Source organism: Prosopis cineraria, unplaced genomic scaffold (assembly GCF_029017545.1).
Source record: "Prosopis cineraria cultivar Desert tree isolate PC_DT_omini unplaced genomic scaffold, ASM2901754v1 PC1972, whole genome shotgun sequence".
Classification (NCBI taxonomy): Eukaryota; Viridiplantae; Streptophyta; class Magnoliopsida; order Fabales; family Fabaceae; genus Prosopis; species Prosopis cineraria.
Window position 1 is genome coordinate 1 of NW_026557297.1, and position 25,243 is coordinate 25,243.

General features: G+C 31.5%; 2 protein-coding genes across 2 annotated transcripts; one reads left to right on the forward strand and one right to left on the reverse strand.

The window, feature by feature from the left end:
* The first annotated feature begins 782 nt into the window (after positions 1 to 782).
* On the forward strand, positions 783 to 2,205 carry LOC129301231 (omega-6 fatty acid desaturase, endoplasmic reticulum isozyme 1-like). The gene is given in 4 exon segments (XM_054939806.1): positions 783 to 809; positions 812 to 1,090; positions 1,092 to 1,423; positions 1,425 to 2,205. Coding segments are annotated over 4 exon segments (1,140 nt in total). The 5' UTR covers positions 783 to 788; the 3' UTR covers positions 1,933 to 2,205.
* A 1,996-nt stretch (positions 2,206 to 4,201) lies between these two features.
* On the reverse strand, positions 4,202 to 15,575 carry LOC129301230 (uncharacterized protein At2g38710-like). The gene is made up of 5 exons (XM_054939805.1): positions 15,209 to 15,575; positions 7,684 to 7,803; positions 6,845 to 6,959; positions 5,748 to 5,841; positions 4,202 to 4,701 (listed from the first exon to the last, which is right to left on the reverse strand). The coding sequence occupies exons 1-5, from the start codon at positions 15,310 to 15,312 to the stop codon at positions 4,499 to 4,501; spliced, it is 636 nt and encodes a 211-aa protein (XP_054795780.1). The 5' UTR covers positions 15,313 to 15,575; the 3' UTR covers positions 4,202 to 4,498.
* Positions 15,576 to 25,243: the final 9,668 nt, after the last annotated feature.

Here is a 25,243-nt window from a genome sequence, read left to right on the forward strand (position 1 = left end):
GTTTTGCATGTGAACTCGAAAGTCACGCCTGCGAAGAACTTGACCTTTGTTTCGTTCTTTTATTTGAAGGAAAGCCTCGATAAAATATGTGGCCAGTAAATGATCATGAGTGCCACAGAACTTGTGTTGGACTTCCATGGAAGGTTGGAAAATAGGTCTTTGCCATACTACAGTGGGCCCTCCTGTAAAATTCATCACTGTATTTAGTTTTGTATGTCAGCTGGTTAGAGTCACACATTTAAGCAAACCTGTGAATCAGAAATCCCTGGCCTTACATGCGACATATCAACCTATTTCTGAAACTCTAATATAGTGTTCTAACTCGGTGTAAACATCCTCCATGTTGGTTTCCAAATCAATTCTGGGAGCACCCTTTCAAATAGAGGAAAAATGATACTAGCTACGTGTCATGAAGTTAAATTGGTCTGCAGGGCATATGAACTCTAAATGTGTTAATTTTGTTCTGGTTATTTTCCCGTGAGCTTAGGGGAATATTATAATATGTTGATTATTTCCCCCCACACCCATTTGTCCCTTCATTTTTGGGTTTAACTGAAGGGTCATAGGCCTACAAGCTTGGCAGGACCACTTCTTTGTTTGCATGTGATTTCCTGTCATGCCATGGCAGACACAGGACCCACCTTCAGATTCTGGAATATTGTTTTCTGATCATTGTTTTATTCATCTGCCATTTATTTTATAGTGGTATTTCAAAGATTCCTGTGTTTGGAATTAGATATTCAGAACTTGCCTAATCCTATTTTCATGCCAGCTAGTCTGAGGAAACAATGGGAGCCGGAGGCCGTGTGCTTCTGCACCTAGAGAAATATCTGGAGAGCAACAGAAGCCTCTCTCAAGGTCTCCATACTCAAAACCACCCTTCACAGTTGGGGAACTCAAGAAAGCCATTCCTCCACATTGCTTTGAGCGTTCCCTCTTCTGCTCATTCTCCTATGTTGCTCGTGACTTTTTCTTGGCCTTTAGTCTCTATACTGCCACTACTTACTTCCATCTCCTTCCCCACCCCATTCCCTACTTTCTCTGGCCCATCTATTGGGCTCTCCAAGGTTGCATTCTCACCGGTGTGTGGGGTGATTGCCCATGAGTGTGGCCACCATGCCTTCAGTGACTTCCAATGGCTTGATGATTTGGTAGGTCTAACCCTCCATTCTGCACTTCTAGTCCCATACTTCTCATGGAAGATCAGCCATCGCCGCCATCACTCCAACACAGCATCCCTCGAACGTGATGAAGTGTTTGTCCCGAAACCCAAGTCCAAAATGGCATGGTGCAGCAAATACCTAAACAACCCACTGGGAAGGGCTCTCACTCTCCTCATTACACTCACCCTTGGGTGGCCTTTGTACTTGGCCTTCAATGTTTCTGGCAGACACTATGATCGTTTCGCAAGCCACTACAATCCGTGCCCCCATCTATTCTAACCGTGAGAGGCTGCTAATATACCTGTCTGATGCTTGTGTGTTTGGCGCAACCTACGTGCTCTATCACATAGCAAGTGTGAAAGGAGTGGGTTGGCTTTTCTGTGTTTATGGGGTGCCATTGCTGATTGTGAACAGCTTCCTGGTGACAATCACTTATTTGCAGCACACTCACTGTGCATTGCCACACTATGATTCATCTGAATGGGACTGGCTGAGAGGAGCATTGGCGACGGTGGATAGAGACTATGGCATACTGAACAAGGTGTTTCATCACATAACAGACACTCATGTGACCCATCATCTCTTCTCCACAATGCCTCACTACCATGCAATGGAAGCAACTAAAGCGGTGAAGCCTCTTCTTGGAGAGTACTACCAGTTTGACGGGACTCCGTTTTACAAGGCCTTGTGGAGGGAAGCAGGAGAGTGCATCTATGTGGAGCCAGACGAACATCAGAAGGGTGTTTATTGGTACCGGAGCAATTTTTGATGGGAAGGTATCCGTAGACTATGATTTTGTCTGTATGAGTTTATCCAAGAATAAACAGCAATGAGATCCTTTCTCAGCCTTGTTGGATGTTACGATGAAGTAAATGCATGGTATGGCTAAGAATCAAGTGCTTTCTCTTTCTTTTTCCTTGCCCCCCTTTCATCTCCTTTGGGCAATGTTAATAAAGCAAGAGGACAATAAGAAATACCAGTGGCTTTGGTGCGTGATGAACTGCCATCTATCCTAATAATCATCTATGGGAAGTTAAAGATTTATGATTACACTCAATTGTCATTACTTGCTATTTGAAACAAAAACTACTACTTTCAATTGTGAGAAGGATGTGTCATGAGCGATTCAATTGGTTGGGAAAGATTGTGGAGGCCACCTTTTATTGGGATTAGCATGGCTAAACATGCGTTACCAGTTCGATCCTAGTTCTTCATAATCAGCTGAATCTGAGTTTAACTATTTAATTCAATCATAGTCTACATATATCCGTTGTCTCAGGCTAGTCCGAAGGCATTCAAAAACTCCCCCCTATCATGCAACATTCCCGCATGTTCCTTCTGGTTCTGCATTATAAGACACTTTTTGAAATATCATGATTAAAAAAAAAAAGAAATTTTGAATTATTTAAGATATAATTAATAAGATTTTTTAAATTCTTTTAATTGGGAAATATGATTAATAAAGTTTCTAATTGAGACAATTTATTAGATAATGATCAATATGAAAAGTACTATGTAATCCTTAATTAAAGAAACATCATTTTTACATATTACTGTAGTAAACATCTTTATAGTCAAAAGATATAAATACCAACTTTTTCAAGTGTTGGACATTTAAAAATATTTTTTTTTAGTTTTGCAAAATTTTAAATTCCTTACAAGTGACCTGTCTAAAATTAAAGTTATTATAACTTGCTCCTTAAAATGAGACAAGATGGCTTCAATTCGACATGCAAAGGAAAGCTTGAAAGGTTTGAATTGATATTTTCAATAAAGTCAAATTATTGTAATGATTGGATCACAAAATAAAAATTAAAAAAAAATTTTTGTTCGCTTGTATCCCATAAATATCTTATTTGAATCTCTAATCATTTTTTCCATTAAAATTAAGGTAAAGTAGCAATTTAATCACAAACTATTTTTCTAGAAGCAGTTGATAGCCTAAACTATTAGATGGTATAAAATAAATTACGAACTTTCAAAAATGGAGCATTTAGTAACACACCATTAACTTCAGCTAATGGACGTTATGTGAGACTTACAATGACACGTGGCACGACACATCAGTAAGGTAAAGGTGCAAATTTAGCCGCGAACTATTTTTGAGGAGCGCTGGATAGCCTCTAATATAAAAAAATGGACCATCCAACACCTTTCCCTCTCATTTTGACCAAATATTATTTATTTTTATATTAAAAACTCACAAAGCATTAATCTCTCCAATCTTCTTGTATTCGATCTCAATATAAACTCCAGAAGAAGAGGTTCAATGAGTTCTTATCTAAAGACATTCATAAGAATGATGCCAATAAAATAGAAGCTTGATTTTACTATGCATGTGAAAAGCTTGATAATAACTTAATTTATTCATGAATTATTTCTTCTACTTTGTCAGTGTCGTCTTCATGAATATTTTTAGATAAAAACTTTTTAAACCTCTTCTTTTCGAATTGAGATTGAAAACGAAGGCAAGAAGATGGAGAGACTAATGCTTTATGGCTTCATAAGTACAAAAATAAATAATGTTTGGTCAAAATTAAAGGGAAGGTATTGGATGATCCATTTTTTTTTATAATAGAGGCTACCCAATGCTTCTCAGAAAATAATTCATGACTAAATTTATACTTTTACCATGCTAACATGTCATGCTACGTGTCATTATGAACCCCACATAACGTCTGTTAACTGAAATTAATGACGGGCTATTAAATGCTCCATTTTTGAAAATTTATAATTTGTTTTACACCATCTCTGATAATTTAAACTATCAGATGCTCTTGGAAAAATAATTTGAAGCCAAATTTGCACCTTTACCCTTCAAATTAAACCCTCACATCTCCGAGCAAATTGTAGTCACTAACCAAATCAATTGGCACAAGTGTCCAAATAAACCATTAATAATCCAAAAGTGCTCACAAATTTTGAACTTTTCAAACTCACCAAACCACACCATAGAGCTCTCACCTACTCTGATTGCACAATTCAGACACTTTTACTTAAAAGGGAAAAAAAACAGCTTTAAATAACCTGAAATGAAATGGCAGAGAAAAAGTTGAAATATCAGTCATTCATAAGAGTTACATATAAAACAGTTCGAGATTTCTGCAGCGTACTTGCGCTGCTGAAAAAGGTGGATAGTAGTAGACAGTCACAGAAGCTGAGTTCAGTGATAAATAGGTTTCTTCAAAATCAAATGAATTTGAAGAATGAAAAGTTGCAACAATTACAACAGTATCTGGGGCTAGAGAAGAAATCAGATCCAACCCAACAGACAATTGAATCAGAATCATGTATAGGAATTCTTTGTTTTCAGCAAAGATTGGCTGTAAGAAGCATCAGTGATGTGGCTTTGCCCCAAGAATAAAGGCAGGCCCGCCTCTTGTCTCCTTCACATAGGAGACATACTCACTGTAGTTCATGGTAAATAAAGTGCTTTGGTAACGAGTCAGCTGTAAACGCTTCCTGAGTGACTCGGTAATTTGGCCATTGTAGCCTGCTTTGCGGACCAAAGAGTCAATGGCCTCTGTTTTTGTCCAACCTATAACCAAAGTATGCAGACACAGATCGTCGGATTTTCACCCACATTTCACTATATATCAACCAGTTAGAGGCATAAGAAAACCATGTCAAAGAGGAAAAATGGAATGAAAAAAGTAATTGTGTGGACAGGAATGTCAATAATAAATATTATACATATCGTCTTCTGCGTGATAAAAAGGACATCCATTTCCAGTGATGGATATCACCAACAGATGATCTCATAATGCTCTCTGCCATTTCGTTACACAACTCCATAAATTTTTGCTGACAAAATTTCCATGGTCAGTGATTATAGGAAAGCCATTGCAGTTGTAAGAAAAAATACTCATTTTTCAGTCATAATTTTTTCAAGGACCAGATTTCTTTTCTTTTTTTAACTCGTTTAGAACCTCCCCATAAGCAAGCTAAGAACTAAGAGGAAACTTCTTCATGTTACCTGTTCAAATTATAAAAAACTGAATCCTTGTTGGAAAAAGTATGCGGAAAAAGTATTGTGCGCGAAATTTATGAATATTAGTGTATTTAGAAAGATGTGATTGACAATTTTTAGCAAATTCCAGTAAATAGGAGGAAGTTTAAAGGTTATGCAAATTTTTATGGATAGGTTAAGAGTTGTGCTTTTGTAAAAGTGGAGTTGTCAGAGTGAAGTTATAGAAGTTGTGTTTCACCTTTGAGAATCTCCTCCTTCATTTCATCAGCAATATTCCACCCTAGTTTAAATTTATATCTAATACTCCCTCCATTTCTTTTCATCAATCTTTCAAAGTTACAAACCGATTAAGAAATGCAATGAATACATATTATGATTCCTTTTAGATTTTCTAGTATCCTCTTAATTTATTTTAGTCATTAATGATGCCTTGAACTTCTAAAGTTAATAAAGAGACGGGTGCAATTGAAAAAATTGTAATATTATTGGACTTTTAAAGAGACAGATAAATAGAAACAAAAATTTTCTAGAAAGAAAAGGAAAAAGAAAAAAGAAAAAAGAAAAAAGAAAAAAGAAAAAAGAACAGAGGGAGTAGTAAACATAATCTAAGCTACCTTCATGGGCAGCTACTTCAGGCAGGTAAGTGGCACTTCGCCTTGTATGATGGTCAGGATCAATAAACTCAATAATTATACCATGCTTTCCTACCTGCAAGAAAAATAGTAGAATGAAATCTAAAGTGCAAAAAGAAAAACGAACACAAAACCAAGAAATAAGCAAATATTTTGCATTCATTGCACATTGTCTGGTCCCTTAATGTTTTCTGTACTTGAAATACTCAACCTCATCCATAATATTACATAAAACAATTGTATAATGAACTGTCAGCACAGCCACAGAGGATTAAAAAAATATATATAATCATCACAAGCCTATCATTAGTAAGCAGAAACTCAGACATCAAATACGTAGAATGTGTAAACAATGTAGCAATCAAAGTTACTCTCTGGTTGTCTTCTTTAGGTTAATCCTAAAAGAAAATAAAAGAAGTGGGGGTCCCATACTGAGCATATTTGTGAAGCAAAGAAATATTAGCAAAAAAGAATAAATCTTTATCAGCACAAAAATCTCCTTTGGCCTCAGAGTTCCAACTTAGATGCTTTATAACCCCAATTTCCTCTCTCCAATCAAGAAACAATTTTTATGCTTCAGCCACTTTAAATCAAGTTTCATATCATATATAATACGATCCTAAATAAAACAAAACATAATCACTTATCGATCTTAGGTTTGTTAATGTTGCGTTATGCTAGAGTTTGGAAACCCATATACGATAAAATGGAAACTCAAGGCCATAAATAAGCATGAATCGATTACATCATATGTTAATTTCATTGGTTAATTTTTCTGTTGTGAGATTTAGATGTCAAAGGATCAAAGGACAAAGACGTCAAAGTATGCTTATCAGCTTTGCAGTCGATTTTTTTCAAAACAATAAAACAAACCATTCCTTCTCTGTAACGGGCATCTATAATGAGAAACACTATCTCAAAATTCAGTAACATGCAGCGTTACAAAAAAAAAAAAAAAAAATCAGACCAAACATTGAACTGAGAACAATGCAGGATCACCGTTGGACAGCTCAACTAATGGACATTATTTTTACATTCTTTCTTAAAGCTCTGCATAAAACAAATAAATCAGCACATACCTCCCAATCAAGGTAGTGGTCAGCAGCTTCATAATCAGTAAGAATAGATACTGTACACTCCAAATAAGGCAATTCCTTAGCCTGTATGGGTGGAAATCTGCGATCCTTGAGAGCACTGTGAAATATTTCAAAGAACAAAAATGAAGGAGTATTTAAAGATTAATGGTCAACCAATTGCAGGACAAGGAAATAAAGCGAGTCCTTCAATTTTTTCTTCTAAAAATCAGCATATTCATGAGCTATTGAAATAAATAGGTCCCAAGGTTCTGATAATATTTATAACATAATTTAAGAATCAAAACCTTGTATATTTTCTGTAAACTTTTCTGTCAGATAACTGAAATTGATTTTACAAATGATGCACACAGTACAAAAGCTTAAACCTAGAAAAACCTTAGCCTTCTAAAGGTAACTAGCAAGGAACAAACAGCAGAAGCTAAGCTCAATAACAATGTCCCTAGTATGTTGCATGAGAATACCAGCAACTATCCAGAACCAAGCCATTCGATATTTTTTATGAAGATACTAATTAACTCATCAGATTTGTCACCAATATGATGCTTGAAAAAGGAAAGATCTCTATCAGAAAGAAACATCCAAAAATTCCTTGAATGATATTTATGTTTATGGTTATGTCCTTACAATACGAAACACAATTCAAATATAAACAAGCCTGCTACAAGCATTTCTCAACATGCTTTAAGTACAGGGGCAAGTAACACAGTCCCACTTAAAGAGAACTCCCCTCCCAACCACGTGGAATGGAGACTGTAGTTCATAATTCAAGGAAGTGCAGTTTATGTAATTACTAAAGAAAATGCATAATTACATCATCAGACCTGGTCAGTGCATAATCTTTGAAGCCATTAACCAAGTAGCGTGCTTCTAGTGTTCCTATACAACCTCGAAGTCGAGGCTCCCCACCATTCACCACTTTCTTCCAGGTAACAAACAAAGGGCTGAAACCAAAGTATTTTCACTTAAACAAGAAACAGAAATATTTTCTTTCTTAAAATATACAAGTCTCAAACCTTATTTACCAAAGCATAAGATAGACACACTATAACCAATCATCCATACAACAAATTAGCAGATTTGCGAGGATAAATATATACAAAAGGGAAGATCACATTTTATATAGAAAACTTATCATTGAAATATGGAGTTAAAGAAACATTATCATTTACAGAATTTGTGGCGAAGTAAAGCATTAAAACAGATTTGTAAGAGAACCACACATCTTATGCCCTACATGTTCAGGACCCCACAACAAACTCCAGTATCATGGGATACTTTCTTAAACAAACAATACACTCCATAAAGTAGAGAGGCCAAACTGCAAAGCGGCTTCCATATTGTGCCCTTCAATTTCTAAATAACCAAAAGAGAAGGAAAAAAGAGGAAACAAAGTTCAAACATTACTGGTTCACTTGAATGAAAGAAATCACAAGAAACTGATTAACGAAAACCCAAAGTAATTCTTTCACTTTTTTCTTTTTGGGAAGATTTCAACCCTCAATGATCAACATTTCAATCATTAATCAGGAAGTTGTTCACCAAATTCAACCAATAAAGTAAGAACTGAATTATTAAGGATGAACATGATATATTTATTCTCCATGATTATTGCTTGATTGCATGCCTTGATGTTGAGTAGAATCTACAAATAAAACTTCAATGCTAAGAGAGCGGATAACTTTTGAAAGGGTTATTTTCTTAATATTATAATTAATCAAAATTCGAATTATATAAACATCTATGCAAACATGAATTTCAACTGACTATTGAAAACCTTTTTATGAGATCTAAAATAAGAAAATAGTATCATTACTTGGGTTTTTTTGTGGGGGTTGGAAAGGGGAGGGGGCTTGAAACAAAAGAAGCCTCAGAAGTAAATTTACCACCCTAAAAACAAATCTAAAATAAAACGCCAGAGCTGCCAGTCATCTTGTTCACAGATCCCATGGAATGAGGGTCTTGCATTGGCAAAGACCAATTATTCCTTTACAGTAGTGCACTGATACATAAAACATGCCATTAAAACAATGTGTGGAATTTGAGAGAGAATATTTCTCATTGATTACAACACTGAGGTACATGTTCACTGTATATACAGGAGGGGCAATAAATTCTAATAAAGCCTAACAAACACGGATAATGGCTAATAAAGGCAATCAATATTTACAATAAATATTGAATACTCCCACAATTACCCTCAAATTAAATCACAGATGCTAATCATGTCCAACTTACTTATATAATTCTCAAATGTAGGTCTACTTAATCCTTTAGTCAAAACATCAGCTACTTGCAACTTCATAGGCAAACATGTCAAACATAGAATTCTTGCTTTCACTTTTTCTCTAATGAAGTGTCAGTCTATCTTTACATGTTTAGGCCTGTCATGTTATACTGAATTTAAGGCCATGCTTAAGGCAACCTTATTATTACAATAGAGCTTTGATGGTGAGCTTGCTCCAACCTGTATGTCATTCAACCTTATTTCAGCGACAACTCTTTAGTTATTCCTTGAGCCAAAGCTTTCAATTCAAATTCAACGCCGCTTCTTGAAGCAACTCTTTGCTTTTGACTTCTCTATGTGACCAAATTATGCCATACAAATGAATAATAACTAGAGGTTGACCTTTGATCTTTATAGGTTCCACCCCAACTTGCATTGGTATAAACTTTTGTGGATCTTTGCTCATATTTTTTGAAGAACAACCCTCTACCAAAAGTACCATTCAAATATCTCAAAATCTTACAGACTACCTCCATATGACTTTGCATTGGGCAACTCATATATTGACAAGCTACATTGACAACAAATTCTATATCTAGCCTCTTATGGGAAGGATATATCAATCAATTTTCCAACAATTTTTTGATATCTCTCCTTGTCAACTGTTTCTTCCTTTTCTTTGGCCTCCTCCTCCTCTTCTTCACCTTCCTTTTCCTAAGGTTTCTTCTTCAATTTTTTGACTTCAATAGGGGTTTCAACAGGTCTGCAACCCCACATACTTGTCTCCATCAAAAGATCAAGTATATACTTTCTTTGAGAATCATATATTCCTCTTCTTGACCTAGCAACTTCCATTCCAAAAAAGTATTTTAGCTTCTTGAGATCTTTGACTTCAAATTTCTTGCCAAGGACAGCCTTCACTCTTCCTATCTCCTCAAAATGATCTCTAGCGAGTATTATGTCATCAACATAGACAATATGGATACATTTCTTGTTTCTCTTGACTTTAACAAACATTGTATGATTTGACGGAGCTTGCTTTTAACCTTCGGGCCTTAGGACTCTTGAGAAGCTATCAAACCAAGCTCTTGGTAATTGTTTCAAGCCATATATAGACTTTTTCAATTTACAATCTTGATTTTCTCTGCCTTTCTCAAACTTAGGAGGTAGACTCATATATACTTCTTCCTTCAACTCTCAATTCAGAAAGGCATTTTTTATGTCAAGTTGGTAAAGAGGCTAGTGGAGATTAACTGCTACAAACAATAAGACTCTAATAGTGTTCAATTTTACCACCGGAGCAAACGTTTCTCTATAACCTAAACCATGTGTCTAGGTAAAGCCCCTTGCAACGAAACATGCCTTCAACTTGTCAAAGGTTCCATCAGCCATGTATTCTAGGGTGAACACCCACTTACAACTCACTATTTTCTTTTCTTTAGGCAACTGAACAAGTTCTCAAGTCCCATTCTTTTTTAGGGCCCTCATGTTATCCATGACAACACTCCACCATTCAGGAATGCTTAGAGCTTCCTATATAGTCTCAGGTACCTTCACCTTATCAAGATTAGTAACAATAGCTTGATATTGAGGAGAAAGTGTATTGTATGAAACAAACTTCTCTATTGGATGGAAAGTACATGAACGAGGCTATTTCCTCAAAGCAACAGAAAGATCAAGATCAATAGATTCACTTACTCGTTATGCACCAACTAACTTTAGGGTTTCAAGAGTTGCCCTAATTTTTAGGTTTTCATGAGTTTCTACTTCAAAAGCTACCTCTGGCTCTGACTCTCTTATTGCTTCAAATACAAGTTGCTCACTATCTTTCAATCTCTTTTTTCGAGTGTAAACAGATAGTTTTCTTGCTTGTGGTCTTTCTGCATCTCCTACTATCTACCTGTGATCCCCAAGTTGTGGCATAAGAAAAAAATGTTAGTGTTGGTAGGATAAATAATGGTAATGGCTTAGTTGATGTAAACCATGGCTCAGAAAGCACCAGTTCTTGATTAGGTTCTAGTTCCCAAGTCTAAAATTCACCTATGCTCTTCCTCTAAATCAAAGGATTGCGATATAATGGAGTATCTTCATGAAAGATGGCATCAAGGCTAACAAATGTGTGTTTTGAGATAGGTCAAAGCATCTGCATCTTTTCTAAGTAGAAAAATAGCTCAGGAATATGCAATTGATAGCTCGAGGGTTCAAGTTTAATGCTTTGGTAATTATAGACAAAAGCTGTGAAATCAAACACACGAAGCAAAAGACTGGTTTTAACATGAGATGTGGAGAAAACAATTCCCAATTTTGCGAAGAGGAATTTCAAAGAATAAAATTCAACTAGGCATATGATTAATTAGGTGGGTTGTGGTCAAAATAGTACCCCCAATAAAACTTAGACACATTGCAAGTAGACATGAGTGCTCTAGCAACACTAAGTATATGGCGATTTTTCCTTTTTGCAACCCCATTTTTGTTGGAGCATATGGACACAAGAACTGGCATGGACAATACCATGCATTTGAAGGAAAGCACTCAAAGATTGGTTACAACACTTAGTGCCATCATCGGTGCATAAGACTTGGATGATGGTGTTAAACTGAGTTTTGATCATGTTGAAGAAGTTCATGAACGTGGATGCAACCTCAGACTTGTTTCTTAAAATATAAACCCAAAAGACACAAGCATGATCATCAATGAAAGAAATAGGCCATGTTTCAGTACGATTGGGTGTACGAGATGGTCCCCACAAGTCACTATGAATGGCTGTGAACGGTTTAGTAGGTGTGTGGTTCTAGGAAAGGAAGTTCTATGGTGTTTGGCAAGTTCATTCATTTCATATTGAATGTCATTAATATTCAGGTTTGGGCATATAGATAGGAACAAACGTTTAAGGTAATGAAAATGAGAATGGCCCATCCTTTTTTGCCACACCATAAAATTATTAACTTTAGAGGTGGCTGTAAAGTTACCAACAACCAATGAGTTACCTACTTGAGTGGAGACTTCGAAATTGTAGAGCCTCTCATATTCTTTAGCACTTTCAATTGTCGCTCTAATGAATGGTCCTGACACATATAGTGGCATGGGAGAAATTTAGCATAACAATTTGACTGCTTGGTCAATTGATTGATCGAAAGTAAATTGCAATCAAGCTTAGGCACATGAAGTATAGACTTCAACATTATGGCCTTGTTTGGTACAAAAAATTAAATTTTATGGGATTGGGAATGGCATTGGTAATGGGAGTGGGAGGGGGATTAAGTTTTAAAATTATGCTTGGTATGATATAGGATTAAAAAAAAAAAGTTAAGACTAACATCCAACAAAAACTAGGTAACAAACTCGAATTGTCTTTCTCATTCCTCTTCAACCTCCACAGCTGCCAAACCATCCATAAATCTCTCTCACTCTTCCAGATGAGGTGACTAGCCTTTGTTTGCAAAGCTCTGCTGTCAAGTTTATTCATGGCCGATAGCAAAAAGATAAGAATAATGCTCTATTCTTCTAGAACTATAAGCTGGAAAGGCATGGTGAAGGTCTAAGACGATCACTAGGTCAATCTCTCTCGAATTGGAAAATCTTTAAGACATGAGGGAGAAGGCCCTACCAGTCTTGAAGCTCTAGGATTTGAGATCTGAGATCTGAGATGTGAGGGAGAAAATCAAGCCTTGCGATTTGAGATCTGAGACACAAGGACAATGATTGAAGATGGTTGCCACGAGTGGAAGACAATGTCGCCGGCATAGCATCGCCAGCACGACGTCTACAATAGAGCTAGGGACGACTCTAACCAGGGAGAGGGATGGAATAAGGGGCGATTTGGTCTAGAAATTTAAAATCCGGGGATTGATTTTCCAATAACAAGGGGAGGTGGTATTGGGTATTTCCACCTAGATGGGATTGGGCTCGACATTAAAATTTTCATTCCCACCAAACATGAAAACTTGGCATTACTCCATCCCAATCTCAATCCCTCAATCCTTCATACCAAGCAAGACCTATAGAGTATGAAATTCAAATACTCCCTTATCCTGCTACAAGTGCTAAGGAGCCATCTACAATCTTTACTTTAACATTCCTAGCACATAGGATGTAAGAAGTAAACAACTCATGACAACCAATCATATGATCTGAGGTGCCAGAGTCAACAATCTGCAAAGATTCAGCACAAGGTTTTAGGGCTTAAAGAAGTTACCTTTTTCAGCCACTAATACTAAGGATACAAAATCTAACATACCTCCCACAACAGATTCAAACTTAGAATTTTTGGCCTCAGGTTGTAGATCTAGACGCACCGAGCAAACCTCTTTAGCTTTTTGAAGTGATATAATGTGCCACACGAACCATAGTGGCCAAAAAACACTCAGAACAGCAAACCACACATGACGAAAATTCTAAACAATGTTACCCAAACACAAAGACTAATGGAATTTGGCCAGAAAACACATGTCGTCGCCAAGAAGACAGACTACCATCGGAGAAAACCCCATGCGCTTGCATGCGCCACCCTTCACTTTATGATGCCAAATGAAGCTCTTGTGTGTGTATCGCACACGTGTTGCCAATGATGACAGCATCCTGGGGTTGGGCCAATCAGAGGCTGCCGAAGGTCCCTTTGTGGGCAATGAGATCTACTTCACACTCCTTGCTCGCACACACGTTCACCCTCGCTCTGCTGCTCTGTGTCCAGCACTAGTGCCACGTTTGAGAAGAACAAAAAAACCCTAAAATGGAGCCAACCAGGCTCTAATACCATGTAGAATTTGAGAGAGAAAATATTTCTCATTGATTATAATACTGAGGTACATGTTGACTATATATACAAGAAGGGCAATACTTTCTAATAAAGCCTAATAAATACAAGTAAAGGCAAATGAAGGCAATACAATATTTATAATAAATATTGAATATTCCGACACAATATTAAAGGAAGACGAAGATAAAAGACAAAAATGTTATTGAAATAACATAATAGCGTTCCAGATGTGAATCCCATATGACCAAATTCTCAGTCATCATATAGCCAAGATCGAATTCAAAATTTAAAATACAGTTAAGGGGAAAACTTAGGATATTTAGAAAACCAGCCTATTATAACAATAGATACAGACAACTTAGGATATCCATAGATTCAGCACATGCATGCAAACATGTTGAAAATATTCATCATCGAAGAGACCTACATGAATGACAAGTCAATAAGAACTGTAAATCTCAACATTTCACTCAAAAGATGTACAGAAGACAATAGTGGTACCTTTAATCTATTTATTTCCCTGATAACAAGGATTCTTCAGAAACTTAATTGCATTCTCTATAAAATACATAATTTTCCTTCTAATGGGTAACAAGCTTCACCAAGCGGCACTAGAAATTACTATAGATTATGTGCCTCAACGTGTTAGCTCATGCTTATAAAGGAGACTTGTAGATCTAGTTGCCAACACGGAGAACGCTCAAAGTCCAGGGACAATGACAACAAAGTCTTAATCTAATTAAGAGAAAGAAATTCACGAGTCATAAATAAAGAATAAAGAAGCTAATAATATTTAGAAAAATATGTACCTCATAATATTTAGCAAAAGCTACATGCATGCTCATATCCAATTTAGTCATCATGGAGGAAACTACTGAAATTGTGAGATTTTCATCAGAGTCAACTGTTACACAAAGTAAACCCATAGTATGGTAATCGTCTAAAAACTATAGTGTTGAGTTATATTCATCACGTTTGACAAAAAATGCTAGTTATAACTTCTGAACAAGAAGTTTGGCAAGATTATAAAATTATTCTCTCCGTTCTTTGAAATGCCGTGTCACAGGTCACCCGTAACCATGACGCACCAATGCAGGATTACTTATACAAGCTTAGAAGCCAGAGCGAAAGTAACATACAAAAAAAGACGAGAAATTTATCAAGGACAAAGGAAAGCCAACAAATAACACACAAAATTATGATCTTAAACCGATCAGAAAAATTAAAAAAACGACCATGACGGCAAAATCATGAGCCAATTCAAGAATCCTCCCCATTAATACCAACGTGCAAGAAAACAGAAACAAAAAAAAAAAAAAAGGTGCGAAGATATGGTGAAGAAAGAGATGTAAGCGAGAGTTATTACTGTTGACCCTCATCGAAGGCAGGGGGAGGAGCATCCTCGCTGTTGTAGTGAGCGACGAGGGTGTCGAAACAGTACACAGCCATCTCCTTGTTTGCCGACACCATTTTTACCGCTTAATTTCTGTTTTTTTTTTTTTTTGGTTTTCGACGAGGGATTGAATAATATTGCAGTTGTTAAGAAGAGCTCTCACGGCTTCGTGAGATTCAAATTCTTAATCTTCGATATGTAGCCTTCTGTTCTGAAATTATACGGGCAGAGGGAGAGAGAAAGGAGGCTTTGTTAAAGGAAATTTGCTCTCCCGGCCAGAAAGTGGGAACTATAAGAGGGGAGAGAGAGAGAGCACAGGGCCAGGATGAGTAGGCTCTGCTTGTAAGTGACGGAACATCTAATTTTACATTTTTAATCCCTAAAAAACGTGATTCATTAATCATTGTTGGCAAAAAAAAAAAAAAAAATCATTAATCTAATTCAATCTTTAAGTTATTTTTTTTAACAAAATTAGGGAAATTAGGTCCGAAGTTCGATGAGGCCAAGCATGTCTCAAAATGACCCAAAAAAAAAAATCTAATATGCAAATTGTAATGTAATAAACCAAATACCATAATTCTTCTTAAATTTTTAAAATCTTTATAACATTAACTATTTTTGATAAGATGACTATAATATTTTCAGTTTAAAATAAAAAATAACAGCTTTAACCTCAAAAAAATTAAATATTAATTATTACTTTAAGTTAAACAATAATTATTTTTTATAATAACTAGAATGAAATAAAAAATTATAATTTTTCTTATGCAAACTTTGGATTTATTAAAATTTAAATGTTGTAAATATTATTAGCTATATAGCGATCATTTCATATATGATCTTTTTTTTTATATGATAAGATAAGTTTGTTTTAATTTAAGTAATGACTATTTTTTATAATGGTTAGGATTGAATAAAAAATTATTAATTTAGTTTAAATGGTGAGTATTTTAGTCATTTTATACAAATTATTAATGTTAGAAAGGCTCTCAAATACTTGAAACAAATTATAACATTTCACATAATTTTTATTGTCAGAATTTCTTTGTCATTTTTCAAGTTTAAAAATAAGTTGAGGAGATATTTTTGACATATGAGTTACATCGAAACTTGCTAATATAAAAAAAAATCATATCTACTCTATTTGAGGCTAACAATAATTAAATTTGGATTAATAGTAGATATAAAAATGTTAATTAAAAATTATAAAATTCCATTGCTTAACTAACTTTTAATGCATGTGAATGGTATAAATTCTTATCACTTAAATAGATGAGGGTTCAAATTTAGTTATAAATGATCTACCTTTTTCTCTTAATACTTTAAAAGAAATTAGACTTTATTATTGGAGGAGTAAAATTCTTGTTCCTAACAAATAAAAAAAAGAAAATATCATTGTTTATAAATTATTCATAAGCATTATGAGATTCATATGAGTTGAGTTGGATTAAGACATCATATCAATTCTAATAAAACAAGGCAAGATTTGACTTGAATCCAATGCTTGTTTGATAAGCCCAAATGGCTTGAAGAAGACAAACTTATTGAGCCATATAATATAAACCTGCACAACTTTAAGTGGTATAAATAATGTGACTAATATTTGATTTTATTCATCTCTACTAGCACAGCTCTTATATTTTTCTGTCTACCTTTTTAATATTTTGAATTTTGATTTTTTTGCCAAAAACTTTTATCTAAATCAATATATCCTTGCGTAAGAAAATTATTAAATAAGTATTTATCTCGTGCTATAGTTTATTATTGTCAACAAATCTATTCATTGTCTATCTACAAATATATGAATTCTGTCAAAAGAAAAAAATCTTAGTTTGCAGATGATGTTGCATGATTTGGCTATTTATCTTTAATTATTCAAGTGCTTGATTACTGTAATTTTGGACTGTTTGTAAATCTGAATTAAATCGTAAAGTTTATTATATGTACGCCATTGTATCATAATTCTCCACATGATAGTGTCTTCGTGTCATATATAGGCACACATTTCTAGTTTATTATGAAATTTAAACCCACAAAAAAAAAAAACAAACCTCTTTCATTTGTAAACTCATCAGTCAGTGAAACATCACTATAAATTGGAGTAATTAGACGAAGTGTGAGTAATTATCAAAGTCGCAGTCATAAGGCCGAAAGGGGGAAAAAACTAAAAGCACAAACCCAAACAAGAGGATGTTTTTGTCAAAATTTAAAATAAATTGAGGACTAGACTGAAATTTCAATAAAATTCAAAGAATGAAAATATAGTTTGTGCTTCTAATTAAGATTAAAAATTTAGATTGAGTTACCATATGATACCTTTTGCTTTGACCATTTGAGGGAGGTAGGTGGTCGCTCACTTTATTCTAATAATGGGATGGAATTTCCCTCTGTGAGGACGGTGCCAATCGGCCTTTGCTTTGTTTTTTTTTTTTTCAAAGAATCTTATATATTTATAAATGAACACTAAACATGATTCTTTTCTTTTCCTTTTAATTTAATCATTGCATGTTAAAAGTTGATCTCTCACTAAAAATAAAGAAAAATAGCAATCAAGGATAGAAGAAGAAATCTATATCTATTAAGGACCGATTGTTATGAAAACCCAAATAAAAAATAAACTTGAATAAACTATTATTAATTTAAAATAAATTATTGTTAAAACTTGAATAGATACTTTTTGATAAAAGATTAACCAACATTAACAAGTCTTCATTTAAGTTTTAACTAGAGCTACATAAAAGACAGGACGGCACTGAATTTCATCCTAACTCGAAATTCGGTCTCTTCATGGACTGGGTTAGGCAACCCGTAGTCTGGTCTTATTCAGTGATAACTCAAAGATTAATAGGACTAGACTTGGTCCATAGGACTAAGAGACTGGTCCTGTCAATTTAGTATTCATTTAACTTTTTTTTCTTTTTATTCTATGAGAGACAATAATCAATTTTAACATAATAAACTAAATTAAAATAGTAAAAATATTTATAATAGTAATAAATCTATAATAATTTTCAACAATAAAAAAATATTTCTGTTATAATCCAAATGATTTAAACTTATAACTTTAACAAAAACAGTACTCAATAAAATTCAACAACACTACATTACAATAATTTAGAAATAAACTCAATAAATTTTCATACAATTATCTCCTTAGCATTAATTACACTTCAAATATTTTTAAAAAATAAATTAATTATAATTATAATAAAAAAATTAATAGGACTAGACTAGACCAAGTGGTCTGAATGCCGAGCCTTTTGTCCAGTCCAACCCGAAGAACTAGTCAGGTCTTTTCAGTCTTTTTAATCTTGAAGGACTAGTATCTATACAGACCAAAAAAGATTTAGACCATCTTGAGTTGGACTGGATCAGACAGGATTGAAAAACTTTTGCACAACCCTAATTTTAACAACAAGTAATATTTAATTGATATAAATTTTCTCTAATAATATTTGATAGATATTTTCCCTAAAAATAATATATGTGAGACCTAGTAGATTTTTTAATAAAGGTATGAGACTTGTCATTGGTTTTTTATATTTGTATATGTATAAGATAATTAATTGTGTATAAAATACAAATTTAAATAATAAATTATAAAATAGAATGTTTTATTGTTTAAATCAATCGACTTATTCTCTCCATGTTTATATATAAGAAAAATTTAATCAATTTACAAATTTTAAAAAAATTTGATTAATCTTGATGGTTATATTTAAAATTGACCAGAGTGTATTAATATATACTTGTGATTAATGATTTATTTTTTCATAATTTAATGATACTATCATTTAATGAGGTGCAATTAAGAAAAGATGTCATTAATGGTATTTTTTAAATTATTGTTTTGCAGTTTTTCTTTTCTTTTCTTTTCTTTTGATTGAATACTTTTTCTTAATAAAAATAACAACATCCCACATGAAAATTTTGCTTATATTTAAAAATAGAGGAAGTATATAATAAAATTTGTCAATGAATTAAAGTAAAACTACAATGATTTTGTGAGATAAATTGAATTTCAATTCAATGAATGAGATAAATCCTCTCATTTAATTAGCATCACATGACATGATAATAACAATTTAATTTAATTAGATTGTTGTCAGATATTTTATCATATATATTAAACAAACCATCAAATCTTAATTTTTAGATGGGATAATATATGTTAGAAGTATTTTGATTGTTGAGTTATTTTGAAATTTTAGAGAGAATATATATATTGATAATTTTTAAGCATTAATACAATTCAATGGATATAATTGATATATTTATTAAATGAGTGAATTTAGGTTATTTACTAAATATAAATCCAATATAAATTACTATAATTCTATTGTAATCTAATTATTATTACAAACAAATTTTAAAATTTTATTTTAAAAGATTAAAATTGCCAACATTGAATGCTGTAGACAACTAACTATAATCAATCATAATTTTAAAATTATGCTTTAATCTCTCTACTTTTTATTGTAAATGTGGTCAGAGTATTATAAAACCCAATATTATTAAATTTTTACTTTTAATTTTATATGTTAAAAGAAATTGCAGGGGAGGCCGGTTTTAAAAAATGTGATGAAGGACCAAAACAAAATAAATAAATAAATAGTAAATGTCAAATGTATAATAAAAATGTAAATAAGGAACTTATAAGACAATTATATATTTAATTTTTACAAATAAAAAAAATTTAAGACTACCTCCACTAAGATAGTAAATTATATAATAAAATAAACTTCATAATATCTAATTTCTCAAATTTGTTTAGTTATTGATTTAGTTTTTAAGTTTAATTTTTATTAATTTAATCTACTACATTTTTTTAAATGGTCACTTTAGTCTTTTAGGATTTGAAACACAAATTGATTCTTAAATTAATTTGAGGTATAAGGTATGTTGATGACTTGATATATTATATACGGCTAAATGAAAACAATGTTTCCTTTAAGTCAATTTAATTTTATCATTAATTTAGATGATTGTCAACTCAATATTCTTTACACTCCCTTTATTAAAAAATATAAGGCATTTATAACTAACTTTTTTTTCAATAAAATAGTTAATTATCTCTAAACTAATATCATCTTTTTATATTTAACCTTATTTAATATGATGCTTTATTTTAAAATAAATATAAATTGATTTATTTATTATTACACTTTTGAAAAAAACACATTAATTACACATTAAAATATTAAAAATATTTTATATTTTTTAACATTCAACCCTCAAAAAATTCTTACTTTTTTAAATAGAGGAAGTATATGTTAGCATATTTTAATGTTATGTGACCTCTTCTTTAAACAATGATTTGAAGGACTAAACCGTTATTGAAAAAAAGTTAAGGGATTAAAATTTTATCATCATTTTTTAAATATGCAACAAATAACAAATTATAAAGTAAAACTAATTATCATCTATACTGAATGATAGTATTATAACACACTCTTTATTTATGCATGTTCTAATTAATTTTTAATTTTTAAGTTTTAATAACAAAGTGAAATGATCATAAATTTTGTTTACAAAATATGTTATTTATGTTTTTAATATATACAAAATGGCAAGTCATAAAATAGAAAGTTGTTGATTAGGTGAAAAATTTTATAATAAAAAATTGTGTGAATGCAAAAAACATTTTTAAGAAAGCTACCTTAAATTTTGTTGAACAATATTTAGATTTGACTTTATTAGATAACCATATAAAAAAATATCTTGCTATTTACATTATTATATGTACGAGGATAAGAAATCCTTGAATAAAATAAGTGGTTATTTATATTTATAGGTAACAAAATTTTTAACAAGAATTTGTTGTTTACATTTTAATTCATGCGGGTGTCACATATAAAAAGTTGTTTATATTTTTTATATGCACATGATATTATATTTTAAAATAATCTGTGTAAGAATAAAACAAATTTTTGTCTATATTCTTTTTTTATTGTTCAAGGATATCTTTTTATTAGATACAATTTTATTTGAGACACGATCAAATATTAAATATGAATACCTCTTACAGTGAAAATTATTTTTTTTTATCTTTCTATTGTTATCTATATTCTTATCATGCATGGATAGCCAATGCAAATACAAAATAAAATGTTCATACAATTTGAAAGAAAAAAAATTCTCTGATCGAAAAGAAAAAAAATCAAAAAAATCTAAAACAAGATATATATTTAAGAAGTTTAATTTGCATGAGTGTAACAATTCATAGATTAAAATAAATTGTTATCTATATTTGATTTTATATGAGATAACACATTTTATAAGGGTTGAGTGAATATTTCCCCCTGAATTATTCTTCAAAGAATACCTAATGTCATAAACTAATTATTATAACAAATTAAACTCTAAAGTAATTAAAACACAACACGTTTGTCTTTAATGTTAAATATCCTAATGTCGACAATTAAAAATGCTGATTGGGATTTAAATTAAAATGCCGCCTATCATGCTAAGTAGATTCAAGTTAAAGTATATTTTTACACTTGAACTATTTTTTAAGAAGTATCCAATATCTTAAATTATCTGTGTTGTAGCAATTTTGCCCATACAATAATTAAAACGTGGCAAAAATTCATCTTAACTCAAATCCACTCAGTATAAAAGGTGGTATTTCTTGTCAAACTTAAACCCTAGTCAGCATTTTAACAATCAAGTTAGGATATGTAATGTCAAGGGCAAATATACTATATTTAATTATTTTAGGAAAAAAAATTTTATAACAAAGAGTTTAGGATATTGGGTACTTCTTGAATAATTGTTCAAGTGTAAAAATATATTTTAACCCATTTTATAATAAAACAAGTTATTATTTATTTCTATTTTCTAGCCACAAATATGCTCGAGAATAAAATTATATAGTTATTTTTTATTATTATAATTATTTATTTATTTGTAACCACCTATACAATTTTATTTCACACTTTCTATAAATTATTACTTTTTATAAAAATTATCAAATTAATATTTACTCATAATTTAACTTCTATTAATATTTATGATTTGTGTGATCAAAGAAAATGGTTGACAGGTGAGATTTTAAATTTTAATCACTTCAATTTTAGAGAAAAAAAAGGATAATTATGGCTAGAAAGTTTTTGATTGATTTTTTTTAATTTTTTATTTTACATCAATCAAATAACAATTTATAATGTTTGTTTATTTTTTTTAAAAAAATTAAACCCATTAAAATCTTCTCTTCTCTTTGAATAAAAAATGAGGGTTAATATTTTCTTGCATTGCATGAGGCATAAAATCTACTTATGCATAAATCATTTACAACACAATTAAATACTAGGAAGAATTTTAATAAAGGATTTGAGAAGACACATAATTTCTTGTTGGTCCTCAAAAAACCTAAAACTTCAGTTCATTCATCTAGAACTAAATTGAAAATAAATTAAATACAGAAAAGACAAAAATACCCTCCTTTCAAATATTTTTAAAAAAATCACCAACCACCATTGCTGGAGCACTACTGTCGGTGACCGGAGCCTTGCTGGTGATGACAGCTATTAGACCTCCATCATCGAAGCTCTGGCTGCCAACGGTGGCTAGAGAATTAATTCTTCAAAGGTGGCTAAGGTAGGTATAGAACCCATTACCCCTTGGCGCACTAAAACATTATAGATCACCAAGCCATTGAACCCATTCAATCATATAATACATAAAATTTTTATATATATATATATATATATGTATGTATATAAAATAAATCTTATTTTCAAACCATTTGATTATTACGTTACTTGTTAATTGCGTAACTTTACTTATTAATACCTTAAAAAGATTTGTTAATTACTTAACTTTTTTTGTTAGCCCCGTGACTCTCGTAGCAGAACTACATTACTTATTAATCGTGTAACTATACTTGTTAATATCTTAATAGGATTCGTCAATTACTTAACTTTTCCTGTTAAGTCCATGACTCCTATAACATAACTATATTACTTATTAATCGCGTAATTATATTTATTAATACCTTAACAGGACTTGTTAATTACTTGTTGAGAAATTAACAAGTAAAGTTAAGCAATTAATAAGTAATTTAGTTGCTTTTTCGGAACAACGGTTAAATAAGTCTTGTTATGGTATTAATAAGTTAAGTTGTGCAATTAACAAGTATTGTTGCATAATTAACAATTAAAGTTATATGATTAACAAGTAATGTAGTTTAGTTGAAGGAGTCATGGAGTTGGCAAGTAAATTTAAGTAATTAATAAGTCCTATTAAGGTATTAATAATTACAATTACATGATTAACAAGTAATGTAGTTATGTTGTGGAAGTTACGAACTTAACAAGGAAAGTTAAATAATTTACAAGTCTTGTTAAGATATTAACAAGTATAGTTACTTGAATAATAAGTAATGTAGTTCTACTGTGAGAATCATGGGATTAACAAGAAAAGTTAAGAATTAATAAGTTCTGTTAAGGTATTAACAAGTAACGTAATAATCAAGTAGTTTGAAAATAAAGTTTATTATATGCTCCCTCCGTTAAAAATGTAAGACATTTTTAATCGAATTTCACTCTTCAATAAAGTAATTATCTACTTTTCAACTAACCCTATCTTTTCATATTTACCCCTATTAAATACCCTATAATAAATATAAAATCATTATCAATAAGGGCACTTTTGAAAAAAAAAGGCAATGATTATACTTTGAAAGACTAAAAATGTCTTACATTTTTTAACAGAGGGAGTATATAATTTTATGCATTATATTTAAATGAGTTTAATGGTTTGGTGATCTATAACCTTTAGGCGAGCTAAAGGGTCATGGGTTCTACACCTAGCTACCTTTGGAGAATTAATTCTCCAGCCATTGTCAACGGTGGTCCAGCTAGTGGCCAAAGCTCCGACGACTGAGGTCCAGTGGCTGTTATCGTGGGCAAGGCTTCGATCACCAATAATGGTTGGTGATCTTTTTTAAATATTTGGAAGGAGTGTATTTTCATCTTTTTTACATTTAATTTATTTTCAAAATAATTCTAGAGAATTGAACTGAAGTTTTAAATTTTTTGAAGACCCGTAAAAATTATGTGTTTTCTCAAATCCTTAATTGAAATTCTCCTTGAATGCTAAGTGCCCATTTAAATTGAAGTTGAACAAGTGATATTATAGATAATCATAATTTTTAAAAGTGAAATTAATTAAAAGTGATGTTGATAAATCATAATTTTTGTTTGAATACTTTTTTCAAAAAGGTGATTATGAGAAAGTTGGTTCTGTTTAGATTGTATCAATTAAAATCACTTTTAGATATATAATTATTTAAAATGTATGGTTTTTATAAAGTTATTTTAATTTCTATAATTTTTTTGTTTAAATTTTAATCTAATAAATTTTAAAATATATAAAATCTCCTGAATTTTAAAGTAATTGCATATCACCTCCTAACTTTAATATGTAACTTCCAACATTTAATTTTATTTTTAAAAGCTCCTATTGTTAATTACTATGTTATGTTTATGATAGAGTTTGTTATGTTAGATTAAAAAATGCCACATAGAAGTTTATGTGGCATTTTATGTAAGTAAATAATAATTTATAGAAATTATATTATTTTTTAATTATTTAATTTTGTATTATTTGTAAATATTTACTTTTGTATTCATTTATCCTCTCTCTCTTTTTTTTTGGTTATCAATGGTACATAGTTTTCTTATATCAAAGTATAAATTTTCTTTATATAATTCTTATCAATATCAACTTTTAGATATTTTTCTATTCATTTGTTTAATATAAAATATTTTTAATTGATAAAGAATAATAAACTACAGTTTTTCTCTTAAATTGTATTAATAGTGAATGAGTACAAAGTCCCTTAACGAAAAAAATGAAAACATCATCATGTGTATTAAAAATAACAGTTACAATTTCCACCCCTAAATAGTGTTAAAAAATTACTAAAATATTTTTTCTATATCATTTGCCATGTGTATTTTATTAATACAACATGACAAAATTCTATTAACAACGTCACAAAGT